General features: G+C 43.7%; 1 protein-coding gene across 6 annotated transcripts in view; it reads right to left on the bottom strand.

Annotated features, from left to right (window-relative positions):
- Positions 1-16,774, bottom strand: part of ARFGEF2 (ADP ribosylation factor guanine nucleotide exchange factor 2) — a 115,052-nt gene that overhangs the window by 62,644 nt on the left and 35,634 nt on the right. For 3 of the 6 annotated variants that reach the window (XM_008961478.6, XM_055104858.2, XM_034947507.3), the window contains 6 exons: positions 9,843-9,911; positions 7,713-7,864; positions 4,480-4,610; positions 2,393-2,627; positions 1,323-1,422; positions 461-600 (listed from right to left, as the gene is read on the bottom strand). In XM_008961478.6, coding sequence (XP_008959726.3) covers positions 461-600; positions 1,323-1,422; positions 2,393-2,627; positions 4,480-4,610; positions 7,713-7,864; positions 9,843-9,911 — 827 coding nt within the window. The remainder of the gene's footprint in view (positions 1-460; positions 601-1,322; positions 1,423-2,392; positions 2,628-4,479; positions 4,611-7,712; positions 7,865-9,842; positions 9,912-16,774) is intronic. The other 3 variants (XM_014343089.5, XM_034947508.3, XM_055104857.2) reach the window with 2 other exon arrangements.

Here is a 16,774-nt window from a genome sequence, read left to right as displayed (position 1 = left end):
GTTCATTCAGAAACCTACAGTTAAGCATCCTATTTTCTTTGTAGGTGCTCTAATGAGGTATTCCGCTACTAGCCAATCTCCTTTGCCCCTATTGCAGACTGGGATCCTGTTTTCCACGCTATCTTTGGAAGGGTGACTGAGAATGAATTTGCTCCCTATGGGTCTCAGCTCAAAGGTCACCTTCTAAGGGATACTACCCTAATGGCCCCATTAAGAATTACAGCACCCCACCTTCAGCACTTCCTCTCTGCCGTCCCTGCTTTATTTTTCTCTGCAGCCCCTATGATCATCTGAACTGACTTCTTTAATGTTGTTTCATGATGGCAGGAAGTGTGTGAATATGCATGCCTGTTTTGTTCACTGCTGTATCAAGGACAGTGCCTGGCATGTGGTGGCACTCAATAAATGTTTATTGGAATGAATAAACTTTAATATAATTGAGTGTCCACAGTGTTTTTACCTGCAGAGGTGTCATTCCCAGCTCATGTCCACTTCTTCCCTGAGCAATTTTGGATAAATCATTTACAAGGCGCTCAAAAATGTTAGCAGCATTTAAATCACAGTCGTAGTTGACATAAATATCCACAACACACTGGGCATCTTGGAAAATAACATACAAGTATCAGAAATTCTGATCAAATAGCAGTTAGGTTTTCTTATCAAACAAGATGTTTGCCAACAAATTTCCCCAGTGAACTACAGACTCCGGTGGCCACATCTCACTCGGGAAACACATGTTGGAAGTACTAGGAAGCTGGAAGACAGGAGGTTGTTTTTAGGCCTGCTTCTGAGCAAATTGAAATCTCAGGCAGTTCATTCCACCCATCCAAGCCTCAATTTTCTCATCAAGGAAGGGGTTAACAATTGCCTGACCCACCTCTTAAAGTTGTGTCACTCTTACAAAATTACATTTGATGCCAGACAAGCAGGATGCTTACTTTGAGGCCACACAATTGTATAGTGTAAGGTAAATCCACATTTACCGTAGCACCCAATCAAAAATTGGCAGCACCAGTATCTTAGGTCCTGTGATTAACAGTACTCAGCTTGTAGGTAACGTAACCAAGTGTCCCAGTTTGACGAGATTAGGGGGTTTCTGGGACATAAGACTTTTAGTGCTAAAACCAGGAAGTCCTTGGCAAACCAGCCTAAGTTGGTCATCCTCTAAAAAAGGAGAGGTGGGGCAGGACTAGGTTAGAATTAGCCTTTTATTGCCAATCCTTCTTTAAAACTCTAAAAGGAGGGGTTAAAAGTCTTAATCTGAGCTGTGGCAAATTAAAGCATCAGAAGTCCAGTGGATGAGTGTCCCCAGGTGGAAATACCTGCACAGATCCTCGTCAGAGTCTGAATGACCATCCACCTGTGCTCAAAAGAACTTGTTGATGTTTCTAAAATGTTCAGGAAAATCTCTTTGAAAAAGACCTATATGACATAAAGACAAAGGAGGACACTAATTAACAGTTTCAACCAGGGCTCAAAACCTCCAAAGTCTTCAGCAGCCAACCCAGTCGTGCAGTAAGTAAAGCACCCTGGGCAGAAGAAGAGTGGAGTGCCCACCTGGCTGGGCAGCAACGGGACCCTGGCCTTGGTGGGGATGGCTGGCAGGGTGGGGCCCACTGGGGAGCTGTCAAGTGGAAATGCAGGACCCATACTGTGACTTTTTGGAGAGAAACCAGAAATCTGGATTTTCATGTAAAATAGGATTTCTCAATTTGGCGACTAATCTAAATGATTTCAAACAATTTACAGACCAAACAGATATGTTTAGGGGGCTGAGCCCAGCAGACAGACCATATTGGTTAAAATGAAAGGCACATAAGATCTGGGGGCAGTAACTTTTTTTTTTGAGATGGAGTCTCGCCCTGTTGCCCAGGCTGGAGTGCAGTGGTGCAATCTTGGCTCACTGCAAGCTCCGCCTCCCGGGTTCATGCCATTCTCCTGCCTCAGCCTCCAGAGTAGCTGGGACTACAGGCGCCTGCCACCACGCCTGGCTAATTTTTTGTATTTTTAGTAGAGACGGGGTTTCACCATGTTAGCCAGGATGGTCTCGATCTCCTGACCTCGTGATCCGCCTGCCTCAGCTTCCCAAAGTGCTGGGATTACAGGCGTGAACCACGGCGCCCAGCCTGGGGGCAGTAACTTTTTATAAAAAGATATTCTCTTACTCATTCAAAAAGTTATGATTTACTGGGGTGCCAGCCGATGAATATGCCATTTACCCTCCCTGCCCCTGCCCACTTCTGAGTTCCAGGATGGTAAGATATGAAACATTTTCACGAACCATTTTCCTAATGCTTAGTGTAATATTAGCAGCATTCTCAATATTGAGTATTATTATTAATGACTAATAATAATAGTAAATAATGAAATGAAAAAACTTTGGAATCCGTACCTCTATCTGCATTTTCAAGTGCATTTTAAAGTTTGAAAGAAGAGTAAGAAAAATGGCAAGAGAGAGCTCAAAGACATCAGGCACTGAAGAGACGCCGTTTTTGGACAAGGCCACACAGAGATATTGCTTGATTGCATTGATGAACATCTCGTGAGTCCTGAATACGGGGCCAGCATTTTGCAACACAGAGAGGAGCAGCTGCAGGGAAACCACCTTGGAACGCAGCTCATGGGATCTGGCAAAGAAAATGAAAAACCACAACAGTGCTAAAAGAAAAAATGTCAAACAGTATGTTTCTTGAGAAGGCCTTGCTCCTTTACCAATGAGCAGAATTTTAAAGAATTAATAGCACCTAAATGTCAGGAGAATGAGGGCAGATGGCATGAGTTGGGTCCTTCTGGAATTGCAGGCCCTTTGAGAACAAGAGCTGCCAACTCCTATTTGTCTCTCTCCATCACAAAGTAGAGAATATAGCAGGAGCAAAGTGTCAACTGATTCTGGAGAGCGAGTTCTGCAACTGTACTGCAAGAATCAATGACTTTACATCACTTGTGGGAGGCTGAGACACCTGGCTCACCCTGTTTCACACACCATGAAGATGGCGCTCTTTATCCACCTACCTCACAGCCCTCCCTCCCCACTGCCCAGGCCGGAGTTCAGGTGTGGTAAGAAATGGTACATTTTCATGAACTATTTTCTTAACACTTATTTTTATTTTATTTTATTTTATTTATTTATTTATTTATTTTTTTGAGACGGAGTTTTGCTCTTTTTGTCCAGGCTGGAGTGCAATGGCGCAAATCTCGGCTCACTGCAACCTCCGTCTCCTGGGTTCAAGCGATTCTCCTGCCTCAGCCTCCAGAGTAGCTGGGATTACAGGCGCCTGCCACCATGCCCGGCTAATTTTTTGTATTTTTAGTAGAGATGGGGCTTCACCATGTTGGCCAGGATGGTCTCGATCTCTTGACCTCATGATCCGCCCGCCTCGGCCTCCCAAAGTGCTGGGATTACAGGCGTGAGCTACTGCGCCCGGCCTATTTTTATTTTTTAAAATTTATTGTTGCTCTGTTGCCCAGGCTAGAGTTCAGTGACACGATCTCAGCTCACTGCAACCTCTGCCTCCTGGGTTCAAGCGATTCTCTTGCCTCAGCTTCCCGAGTGGCTGGGATTACAGGCATGTACTAGCATACCCAGCTAATTTTTGTATTTTTAGTAGAAGTGGGGTTTCATCTTGTTGGCCAGGCTGGTCTCGAACTCCTGGCCTCAAGTGATCCACCCGCCTCGGCCTCCCAGAGTGCTGGGATTATAGGCGTGAGCCACCGCACCCAGCCTATTTTCCTAATACCTATCACAGTATTAGCAGCATTAGTAATAGATGAATTGAGGATTATTATTAATGACTAATGACAGGAACAATAGAGATAATTTATAAAGTACAAGGCCCCATACTCAGGACAACCCCAATATTTCATTTAATCAATCCTGTAAGATGATTTTCCATATTCCCATTTTTCAGATGAGGCTTGGCAAGTCACATAGCCAAGGAACTGCTCTCAAGTGGAGGATCCAAGATCCTAAATGCAGCTCTTTCTGGCTCTGAAGTCTCTGCTTTCTTCACTCCACAGCGCTGACATCCTTGTAGTAGTTTGTTTACTACAAAGAAATGTTTGGCTTCCCTGTGTCGAATCTGGGGCTTACATCTGTATCGATGAAGCAGAGGTTTCCAACAGAACAGGGAACTGAGGTTTGCAGGCATCCTGTCCCTCCACACCCCACATCAAGAGATTCAATCCACTAGCTAGTAAAAATGTGTTTTTTATGTGTTCAATAAACAGACTTTTTTAGCATTCATATGCCAAGAAAAGCAAAACTGGGCAAAATCTTGGTTGGTGGGGATACAGAGACAATTCCATATGAAAGGACTCTAGAGACTGCATGAGTCTGAAAAGTTGTAAAACCGTTCCTGCACTTACACTGACAAAGAGACATGACACTGAAACTTCTTGGAACAAGGGAAGTGTGAAACACAGTACCATGTGCTGCTGGATCATTGGACTGAAGATGGCCAAGAACTGCTGTCTGCTTACTTTGGGTCTGGAGGGCCTTCACCAAGGGGTTTCATGGACAGCTTGCACAGGGAGCGGAACACAAGGAAGGCATCCTTCTGCAGAACGTGGGAGAACCTGGCAGCCACTTGATGTCCTTGTGCATCCGATTCCTAGGATCAGAAACAAACATCAGCTGGGTGTGGTGGCACCCACCTGTAGTCCCAGCTACTCCAGAGGCTAAGGCAGGAGGATCCACTGAGCCGAGGAGGTCAAGGCTGCAGTAAGCCATGATGGCACCATTGCACTCCAATCTGGGGAACATAGTGAGACCGTATCTCAAAAAATAAAAAGGGAGAGGGCAAAACAAAAGCTAACTCTTATCAAAAATTAGAAATGTAATTATCTCTTGGAAATTCAAATTCTTCTATTTAATAGAGAGATGAGGGATGTGGGGGAGGGAAGGATATGACAAAATAGGAGCTATGGAGAAGCCATCACAGCAATTCTACAACCTTGTTCCTTGTTCTTCAGAGTTGGTATGGGTGGTTTAAAATGAAAAATGATCAAAAGTTAAGCTGTAAAAAAACCAAAACTAATACAGGTAATTATACTAGCTTGGGTAAGAAAGATATTTCTAAGAATACTATTGTATGCCAGGTGCAATGAATGGCTCACGCCTGTAATCCCAACACTTTGGGAGGCCAAGGTGGGCAGATCAGTTCAGGTAAGGAGTTCCAGACCAACTTGGCCAACATAGTGAAACCTCATCTCTGCTAATCCCAGCTTCTTGGGAGGCTAAGACAGGAGAATCGCTTGAACCTGGGAGGTAAAGGTTGCAGTGAGCCGAGATCGCGGCACTGCACTCCAGCCTGGGTGACCAAAAAAAAAAAGTAAAAAAAAGAATACTATTGCAACTATTGCAGGATAAACGGGTAACAAAGGATAGGTATTACGAAATAAACTTTTTTCACCTAAAAAAAGGTAAATTACATTTAGAAGCAAAACATAGAAATAAAATTTTTTGGCCAGGCACGGTGGCTCACGCCTGTAATCCCAGCACTTTGGGAGGCTGAGGCGGGCGAATCACGAGGTCAGGAGATCAAGACCATCCTGGCTAACACGGTGAAACCCCGTCTCTACTAAAAATACAAAAAATTAGCCAGGCGTGGTGGTGGGCACCTGTGGTCCCAGCTACTCGAGCGGCTGAGGCAGGAGAATGGCATGAACCTGAGCCAAGATTGCGCCACTGCACTCCAGCCTGGGCAACGGAGCGAGACTCCAACTCAAAAAAATAAAATAAAAATTTTAAAAACATGTAATAAAGATTAATATCCCCCACATATAAAAGTTCTCATAATTCATTAAGGAAATATGAAAATCTTCCTCCAAAATGAAAACAACATGGATAAGCAATGTACCAATAGATGCAAATGATAAAGAAATCTAAATGACCTTATTACTCATCATTAGAGTAGGAGCTTTCTCCTATCAGACTAGCAAAGATTTGAATAAAGGCTGCTGCCTAGTTTTAATGAGGGAATGGGAAAATGGGTATTGAGAGATTAAAGGTGGACAGGTATTCAAGTAGTACCTTCCCAGAAGACTGACTTGGTGTTAAATGTCAAAAGCCTTAAAACTTCCAACTCCCACTCTCTTTCATTCATTTACTTATGAGACATGATCTTGCTACAGTTATTTATTTATGAGATGGGGTCTCGCTATGTTCCCCTGGCTAGACTTCTGGGCTCAAGCGATCCTCCAGCCTCAGCCTCCTGAGTAGCTGGGAATACAGAAGCATGCTATTACACTCAGCTAAAACTTCCAACTCTTGAACCATCAATACTACTTGCAGGCATTTATTCCTAAGAAAGAATTAAGAGTTATCTATAAGGATATTCATTATAGAACCATTTCCTATGATAAAACTGGAATAATCTAAAACCCAATAGGGAATTGGTTAATAGATTACAGTGATCCATACAGAATTTTACATGGCCATTAAAAATTTCTGTTAGTTCTACATATACTGACAGGGGAAGATGCCCATCATATAGTGTTGAGTAAACAAAGCAAATTGCAGCTTAGCATATAACATGAGTCCCTTGTATAGATTTCAGTGCGTCCTCAAGGGGGGAAAAAAACATTATTCTGGTTGGATACAGTGGCTCAAGCCTGTAAACCCAGCACTTTGGGAAGCTGAGGTGGGCAGACTGCTTGAGCCTAGTTCAAGATCACCCTGGGCAATATAGTGAGACCATGTCTCTACAAATAATAATAAAAAATTAGCCAGGTATGGTGGTGCATGCCTGTAGTCCCAGATACTCAGGGGGCTGAAGTGGCAGGATCATTTGAGCCCAGGAAGTGAAGGCTGCAGTGAGTCGAGATCACACCACTGCACTCTAGCCTAGGTGAGAGTGAGACTCTGTCTCAAACAAACAACAAGAACAACAAACCCTTATTCTTTTTATGTATAAAGCACAGATATACATGTAGCATATGGATATCCAGTTTATTGCTGGCATTACAACTTAACGGGGAATGATGATTAGGAAAAAATGTCTACAAAGTTTTCTTGGAGGAAGGGGCAATAATGAAAAAGATTGAGAAACACTGGTAAAAAGACAAAGAAAATGGGGTCTAGAGGGACACTCACATCATATTACTTCCTATTTTGAATGTTTATATTTAATTTTAAAGCAACTTTTAAGAGAACAGTAAGGCTATTTAAAAATATAATGTGGCAGACATATCTATGGGCCTGAGAAAATGTTCATAATATAAATTGTTTAAAAAGCAGGTTGCAACACAGGATACATACTGTATTATTCTATTTAAGTGGAAAAATACGTGAGATGGAGAAAAATCTAGATGGATGTAAGTAAGATGTTAACAAGGGCAATCTATGGGTTATGGATGGCTTTCAATACAGTCATACTGACTTTTCAATACAGAGAAGGAAAGACGGGTAACTATATATTTTATTTTTCTGTAATGAATGTATACTATTTTGAGAGAGAAGAAAAGTGGCAAGAAATTTAAGTATTAGAAGTCTGAGTAAACAGGGTTTAATAACGATGTTATATACCAAGCAACATTAGCACGTTCTAAGAACTGAACCTGCTAATACAAAGAATATCAGCCCAGGACTGTGTGACTAATAAAGGAACAGGGCTTGCTTATTTTAGTTGCTTCTTTTGAGGAAAGACTTAATTCTGCATCTTTTGAAAAAGTAAAAATGGCAATAAGTCCACAGAGGATGATCACCAACATACCAGATTATCTGCTGACGACAAGGACTGCCTGTCATCGGCTATCCCGTTGGTCTGTGAGTTTTCATCAACTCCTGGGGGAATAGCACATTCCTGGCACTCCAGTTCACCTAGAACTCTCTCAGGTTCTGTCAGACCATGCTTTTCCGCTGCTTCTTAAAACACAAGTACAAAGTCATAGCCAAATTAGTACTGTACTTACCCTAAAGGGCTGCCTGACACCAAAAAGAAGTTATCTGTGAACCTCCCAGCTGTTGCTTTTTCCCCTTTTCCTGTGCCACCAGCCCATGACTGACATAATCCTGGAAAAGCCTTGGCCAAAGTGATGCTTAAGCTTTACGAGTGTTTGTTATCCACAGCCCCACTGCCAGGGCCACAGCAATATACAATTCTCTCCAGATCAATGGTGCCTCCAGAACTGTGTAATGCAGCAGCCCTGCCCACCCCCATTCACTTTTGAGAAAGATTAGAAGCAGCTAAACATGAAAGGTACAGATTTTTTTAAAGTACCATTAATAAAGGAATTAGAGAAGAGCCAGTTATGACAGAAAACCTTAGTCACAGAGAAAAAATGTAAACCTGAGCTTCTTGGCAGCCATGTGAAAAAAGGGAAATAATTAAAATAAAGAATTAAACAGATTTCATCATTTAATGAAGGAAAGCATATCTGATGATCAGCAGAGCAATGAAACTCTTAAGAAAAATTTATAATGTGGTTCTATAAAGGGACATGAAACAATGAGAACAATTTTCAATAATAGCCTTACAAAGCATATTTCATTCAATAAATATTTATCAAGTGCCTATTATGTACCAGGCTCTGCAGTAGCGGCTGGAGGACACAAAGTAAACAAGACAAACATCCATTATGTGATGACTTCTTGTATAGACCCCAGAAACAAATCTAAAGGTATGAAATAAAATTTTTCTATTTTACAGGCATTTCTATAAGAAGTTAAATAAATAATAGAATATGTATATAGCTTTGTGGTACCTAAACAAAAAGATAGGGCTTAGAAAAGTGGCCTTCAAATCTTGACCTCTGTAAGAAATTAATTTATAAAACTGTATCCCAGTATAGACATGGGCACATAAGTAACTGAAACACATTTCATGAAACAATACTTAACATTATATGTGATACAGTCAGATCATTTGTACTCTGTTTCATTTTACTCTCTTTCATTTAAAAAAAAGCTGATGAAAACCCATTAAGATTTTGATTTCTGGACAAATTCATAATTTATTGGCATTGGAACAAAGTGTTCAACATACACCCACTGACCTGAGATTTTGGGCAGAAACAAAGAAAAAAGATCATCTAACAGTCATTCTGAGCCATACAAGTTTAATTCCACTGAAACCATACCATGAGGCACTTATGAATGAAGCCTAACAAAACAAAGCTTCCCTGTACACCTGATACCTGCTGACATGTGGACTGTCCCCTTGACACATCAATGGCTGGCCATGAAAACTCAGCTCCAATGGACATGGATCTCAGGGCTCCAGCCCACTCCTAGAAAAACCTGGACATCCCCTAATCTACAAGGCATATGGAATGGCCCTTGGCATCTCTATGTGGAGCATCTAAGCCTAACACAGTCAGACTATGTGTCTTTTTTTTGAGATGGAGTCTCGCTCTGTCACCCAGGCTGAAGTGCAGTGGTGCGTTCTCGGCTCACTGCAACCTCCACCATCCAGGTTCAAGCAATTCTCCCGCCTCAGCCTCCCGAATACCTGGGACTACAGGCACGCGCCACCACGCCCGGCTACTTTTTGTATTTTTAGTAGACAGGGTTTCACCATATTGGCTGGGCTGGTCTCGAACTCCTGACCTCGTGAATCGCCCGCCTTGGCCTCCCAAAGTGCTGGGATTACAGGCATGAGCCACCGCGCCTGGCCCAGACTATGTTTCCTAAACCCAACCCAAATGAGACTAAAATCAGTCAGTAAAAACAAGTCATTTTTGAATCCCATATAAAAGATGGGCAGACGTGGGAAGATTCAGTTTCCATGAGCTCCACCAGTTCTTAGGGCAGGGAAGAGGAAACTCCACCACTAAAATATTTTGCTGAGGACTTTTTGGAGGAATGAGGGAAGAGGAAAGGCTGGGTTGTCCTTGGTTCTTACCTTTAATGGCAGATGTGACTACATCTTCCAAGATGTCCTTCACCACCTCCTGGGCTCCGTCATCAGTCCCTACACACACATCCAAATATACAAAACACACGTGGGCATTTTCAGGAAAAACAAAGGAAGAGAGGAAAAGGAGACTATGGGGAGTTACATTTCAGAAGGCAAAGGGTGCAAATAAGTTCTCCCTAAGGCCAAATCTGATTGTGTCAATGGAGGACAACTTCCTTGAAATCTGGAAACTTAGGCAGCATCTGTTCTGCTTTTGAGGTTCCCTTTGTGGAACACTAAAACCCCACTGGCTTATACTACTCTCTTCCTTCCTAAGTCCCAGTGGCTCGGCCCAGGGCCCTCCCCACCACCCCCAACTTGGAGGCAGGAGCTCGATTTTATCCAGCCAGAGTTCCTGGCAGAACAAATGGAGCTTTCTCTTGTGCCTTAGCCTCGGGGACCAACGAGCCTTGGTAAATGACATGCCTTCTGCTGCTTCGCCTTCCCACACTGTAAACCCAGAATCTGGCATGAGATTTCCAATGTGATAGTTAAGGATTTACTAAACTTTTATGAAATTATTCTGTAAAATGTTAACTGTTTAAGTAGAAGAGGTTCAGTATCTCTTACTCCCCCCGCCGCAGAAAACTAGCTCTGGGAAAGAGCTTATGTAAAGTAAACAGTTCTTGACCAGATGTTTAGAAGTAAACATTACTTTTTTTTTTTTTTTTTTTCTTTTTTGAGACAGAGTTTTGCTGTCTTGCCCAGGCTGGAGTGCAATGGCACCATCCCAGCTTACTGCAACCTCCACCTCCTTGGCTCAAGCAATCCTCCCGCCTCCTCACCACGCCCGGCTAATTTTTGTAGTTTTAGTAGAGATGAGGTTTCTCTATGTTGCCTAGGCTAGTCTTGAACTCCTGAGTTCAAGTGATCTACCACCTTGGCATCGCAAAGTGCTGGGATTACAAGCGTGAGCCATTGTACCTGGCCTAACATTACTCATTTATAAAACATCACGTTGACCAAAAAAGCCATGACCTTAAAAAAGCAAAACCAAAATAATCCTTTGACTGTGTATTAATGAGAATTTTCAACCCAGCCACCATTTTTATGAGTTCTATGCTTGATCTATAAGGTCCCGGAGGGCAGTGCTAAGTATTTTCATTTCCACTGGGCACTTAACACCCTGGAACTATCTACATGGCAAACTAAATTCGTGTGGGAAATACTGATGTTATAAGCTTTTCCTAGAAGGCAAAGGGAACTTGAAATTAGAAAACCCCAGAAACAGTCACAATTGCTAAACTCACTTCTTCATCTAAAAAGGATGATTTAGACTAGATCACTGTTACTCAAACTTTAGTCATTCTCAAACCACCTTCATAGCTTTTGCCACATTCATGCACCACTATAATATTATATATTATTATGTATTTTAAATATACTGTTATGTACCACATAACAACGTTTGGTCAATGAGGAACCACATATACAATAGTGGTCCAGGAAGATTACAAATGGAGCTGAAAAATTCCTATCGCCTAGTGACATCATAGCCGTCATTATGTCACAGCACAACTTATTACTTATATTCGTGGTAATGCTGGTGTGAACAAACCTACTGTGCTACCAGTCACATAAAAGAATAGCACATGCAGTTCTGTATAGTACATAATAATTGGTAATAAACCACTATGTTATTAGTTTATTATTTATTTATTTTTTATTTATTATTTGAGATGGAGTTTCACTCTTGTTGCCCAGGCTGGAGTGCAATGGAGCAATCCCAGCTCACTACAGCCTCCGCCTCCCAGGTTCAAGCAATTCTCCTGTCTCAGCCTCCTGAGTAGCTGGGATTACAGGCATGAGCCACCACGCCCAGCTAATTTTTTGTATTTTTAGTAGAGATAGGGTTTCTCCATGTTGGTCAGGCTAGTCTTGAACTCCCAGCCTCAGGTGATCCACCCACCTCGGCCTCCCAAAGTGCTGGGATGACAGGCATGAGCCACTGCACCCGGCTAGTTTAGGTATTTATTATACTTTTTTTTTTTTTTTGAGAGAGTCTCACTCTGTTGCCCAGGTTGGAGTGCAGTGACATGATCTTGGCTCACTGCAACCTCCGCCTCCCAGGTTCAAGCAATTCTCCTGCCTCAGCCTCCTGAGTAACTGGGATTATAGGCGTCTGCCACCACACCCAGCTAATTTTTGTATTTTTAGTAGAGACAGGGTTTTGCCATGTTGGCCAGGCTGGCCTCAAACTCCTGACCTCAAGTGATCTGCCTGCCTCAGCCTCCCAAAGTGTTGGGATTACAGGTGTGAGCCACCGTGCTCAGCCTATACTATACTCTTTATTGTCATTGCCTTCTACTTATTTAAAAAAGAAAAAGTTAACTGTAAAAAAGTCTCAGGCAGGTTCAGGAGGCATTCCGGAAGAAAATATTGTTATTATAGGAGATACCAACTCCATGTGTGTTATTGCCCCTGAAGACCTTCCAAGGGACAAGATGTGGAGGTGGAAGACAGTGATATGAATGATCCTGACCCTGTGTAGGCCTAGGCTAATCTGTGTGTTTTGTGGGCTTAGTTTTTAACAAAAATAATTTTAAAGTTTTAAAAACCTAAAAATTTAAGAAATAGAAAAAAAAAGTATAGAATAAGAATATAAAGAAAAAATATTTTTGTGCATCTGTACCATGCGTTTGTTTTAAACTAGGTGCTATTACAAGAGCCAAAAAGTTAAAAAAAATTGTTTATAAGGTAAAAATGTTACAGTAAGCTAAAATTAATTTATTATTGAATAAAGAAAATTAGTAGTAGTAGTAGTAGTAGTAGTATATTTTGAGACAGAGTCTCGCTCTGTTGCCAGGGTCGAGTGCAGTGGCACACTCTCGGTTCACTGCAACCTCCGCCTCCCGGGTTCAAGCGATTCTCCTGCCTCAGCCTCCTGGTAACTGAGACTACAGGTGTGCACCACCATGCCCAGCTAATTTTTGTATTTTTAGTAGAGAAGGGGTTTCACTATGTTGGCCAGGATGGTCTCAATCTCTTGACCTCGTGATCTGCCTGCCTCGGCCTCCCAAAATGCTGGGATTACAGGCATAAGCCACCGCGCCCAGCCAGAAAATTAATTTTATAGGCTGGGCACAGTGGCTCATGCCTGTAATCCCAGCACTTTGGGAGGCCAAGGCGGGTGGATCACCTGAGATCTGGAGTTCGAGACCAGCCTGGTCAACAACAGAAACCCAGTCTCTACCAAAAATACAAAAATTAGCCAGGTGTGGTAGCGGGCACCTGTAATCCCAGCTACTCGGGAGGCTGAGGCAGGAGAATCACTTGAACCTGGGAGGTGGAGGTTGCAGTGAGCAGTGATCGTGCCACTGCACTCCAGCCTAGGCGACAGGAGCAAAACTCGGTCTCAAAAAAAAAAGAAAATTATTTTTATAAATTTAGGGTAGCCTAAGTGTACAGTGTTTATAAAGCCTGCAGTGGCATATGGTCATGTCCCAGGCCTTCACATTCACTCACTGCTCACTCACTGACTCACTGGAGTAACTTCCAGTCCTGCAAGCTCCATCCATGGTAAGTGCCCCATACAGGTATATCAGTTTTTATCTTTTGTACTGCATTGTGACTGTACTTTTTCAAATACTTACCACTGTGTTACCAAAGTGTACAGTATTCAATACAGTAACATGGTGTACAGGTTTATAGCCTAGGAGCAATAGGCTATACCATATGCCCACACCTACAAGCTATACATATGGTATGTAGTAGGCTATACCATCTAGGTTTGTGTAAGTATACCCATAATATTCTTTCGCACAACAGTGAAACTGCCTATGACTCATTTCTCAGAACGTATCCCTGTTGTTAAGCAATGCATGACTGCGAGTATTTACTAGTGCTCTTTAACTCACCTTAAGCAATAAAATTCACAAAATAACAGTTTTCATACATTAGTTATATTTTCTGAATGCATATTAAAATAAATAACCATTAAAATATAAAACGTTCTGGTGGGGCATGGTGGCTCATGCCTGTAATCCCAGCACTTTGGGAGGTTGAGGTGGGGAGGATCACCTGAACTCAGGAGTTTGAGACTAGCTTGGACAACACAGCAAAACCCCATCTCTACAAAAAGTATAAAAATCAGCAGGGCACACCTGTAGTCCTAGCTCCTCGGGAGGCTGAGTCAGGAGGATCACTTGAGCCTGAGTGGCAGAGGTTGCAGTGATTTGAGATTGCACCACTGCACTCCAGCCTGGGTGACAGAGTGAGAACCTGTCTCAAAACGGAAGGAAGGAAGGAGGGAAGGAGGGAGGGAGGGAGGGAAGGAAGGAGGGAAGGAGGGAGGGAGGGAGGGAGGGAAGGAAGGAGGGACGGAGGGAGGGAGGGAAAGAGGGAGGGTGGAAAGGAGGGAAGGAAGGAGGGAGGGAGGAAAAGAAGGAGGGAGGGAGTGAGGGAGGGAGGGAAGGAGAAAGGAAGGAAGGAAGGAAGGAGGGAGGGAGGGAAGGAAGAAGGGAAGGAGGGAGGGAAGGAGAGAAGGAAGGAGGAAAGGAAGAAGGGAAGGAAGGAGGGAGGGAGGGAAGGAGGGAGGGAAGGAGGGAAGGAAGGAGGGAGGGAGGGAAGGAGGGAAGGAAGGAGGGAGGGAGGGAAGGAGGGAAGGAAGGAGGGAGGGAGGGAAGGAGGGAGGGAGGGAAGGAGAGAAGAAAGGAGGGAGGGAGGGACGGAGGGAAGGAAGGAGGGAGGGAGGGAGGGAAGGAGGGAGGGAGGGAAGGACGGAGGGAGGGAGGGAAGGAGGGAGGGAGGGAAGGAGGGAGGGAGGGAGGGAAGGAGGGAGGGAGGGGAGGAGAGAAGAAGGGAGGGAGGGAGGGAGGGACGGAGGGAAGGAAGGAGGGAGGGAAGGAGGGAGGGAAGGAGGGAGGGAAGGAGGGACGGAGGGAAGGAGGGAGGGAGGGAGGGAGGGAGGGAGGGAGGGAGGGAGGGAGGGAGGGAGGGAGGGAAGGAAGGAGGGAAGGAAGGGTTCACTTATCATGACATCTCACCTCTTGTAATTTGGAAAACATATGACTAAATATTTCCAAGTTCCTTTCCAGTCCCAACCTTCTCTGATGCTATGATATTAATAAAATTATGGTGAGAGTTTCCAATCTGTATCATACATTCCAAAGTACACAGCACCTCATTTACATTCAACACCCAAGAAATATCAACTCATTTTATCAAAGAAGCTACAGCCTCAGTGAGTTAGACCAGAGGCTATAGAGTGGTGACTGGCAAGTACCTCTGCCTGTACATATGTATTGCTTAGCCTATGTGCTGCTTTTTAAAACTTCTGAATTAGCTGCCAACATTTAAAAACCAGGAGACTACTCACAAAAACCAGAATGGGCTTCTATTTAAAAAACCCAACTATGTGGCAACACTGGGCCACAACTGGCTGGAACCAGGTGAAGCTGCCCTCTTCAGCCAGGGCATGAACTCAGCTGATACCCTGTTGCCTCAGTCCTCACCACTCCCAATCGACTCCCTTCCCTTGGGGCCAAATGCGAGGTGCCATCACACTTGGACCACTGTTGTTACTACACAGTAAGCAGGAAAGTAACATGTCTGTCAAGAGCAGAGAAAATGGGAGGCTGACTGGGCAGGGTGTTTTAAGAACATCAGAGAAGGCTGGGCACGGTGGCTCACACCTGTAATCTCAGCACTTTGGGAGGCCGAGGTGGGCGGATCACGAGGTCAGGAGATCGAGACCATCCTGGCTAGCGTGGTGAAACACCATCTCTACTAAAAATACAAAAAAAAATTAGCCAGGCGTAGTGGCGGGCGCCTGTAGTCCCAGCTACTCAGGAGGCTGAGGCAGGAGAATGGCGTGAACCCAGGAGGCGGAGCTTGCAGTGAGCCGAGATTGCGCCACTGCACTCCAGCCTGGGCGACAGAGCGAGACTCCGTCTCAAAAAAAAAAAAAAGAACATCAGAGAAAAAATGTTCCCTTGTAGAAGTGAATTCAGCATGATGAATAACAGCGAGGGCTCTGGAGCCTGCATGCCTGGTCCGGGTCCCTGCTCTGCCACTTCCCACTGTGGGGACTTAAGTTACTTAACCTCCCCAAGCCTCAGTTTCCTTACCAGTAAACAAAGCCCTGTGAGAATGATACACATAAAGCATTTAAAACAGTGCCTGAAAAAAGTGAGCTCTCAAATGCTACTTTTTATTAGGCCTGTGTGTTTATATGTAGGTGCTTGTGTGAAGACATTTATGATGTCCTCATGACAGAAGCCTGCTGATTTCTGTCACCCGCCTGGCCCTGCAGACTAAATCCATAATGAAAATTTCCAAGGAATCACACTGCAAGTAGTTCCACTTAGTTAAAACCTTCACTAGCTTTCATTCCTAAGGAGAAAAACAAAATTTCACGTCAGCATGGATCTCCTCTTTCCCTCACTGCAGTTTTTCCATTTAAATAGCATCAAGAGCAACATTTTTTGGAGGGATAGAGTATATAACTCATATTCCTTAATAGGCAGGATCCATAATAGTACTTATGCAAAATCAAAACATTCTCAGGCCAGGAAGAGCTAAGGAGAGTCAGAAAGCCCGAACACCAGCAGAAGGTTCCCGAAGAGGGAGCTGCTAAGGAAAAATCCCAGTAGAGGCCCCAAAGCAGGAAGACTCTACCCAGTAACTGTGGACTGCTTCCCCTGCTGACATGACAGCCTTGGATAGGTCTCAGAAGAGGCTTTTCTGGATGCTGTGATAACCACTACTAAGTCCATTGTATCTAAGTTTCAAGCATGCTGTGAAAGTGTTTGATAATTAAATCAAATCAAACCTTTGAGAGGTACAAAGAATCTACTTAAAAACCACTGGTTCTGCTGCTTCCCTGGGATATCACCACCACTACTGATTAGGCACCAGACCCTATCTGTTTCAGACTC

This window comes from Pan paniscus, chromosome 21 (genome assembly GCF_029289425.2).
Source record: "Pan paniscus chromosome 21, NHGRI_mPanPan1-v2.0_pri, whole genome shotgun sequence".
Taxonomy (NCBI): domain Eukaryota; kingdom Metazoa; phylum Chordata; class Mammalia; order Primates; family Hominidae; genus Pan; species Pan paniscus.
Note: the sequence above shows the minus strand (reverse complement) of the source record. Positions and strands in the feature narration are given on the sequence as shown.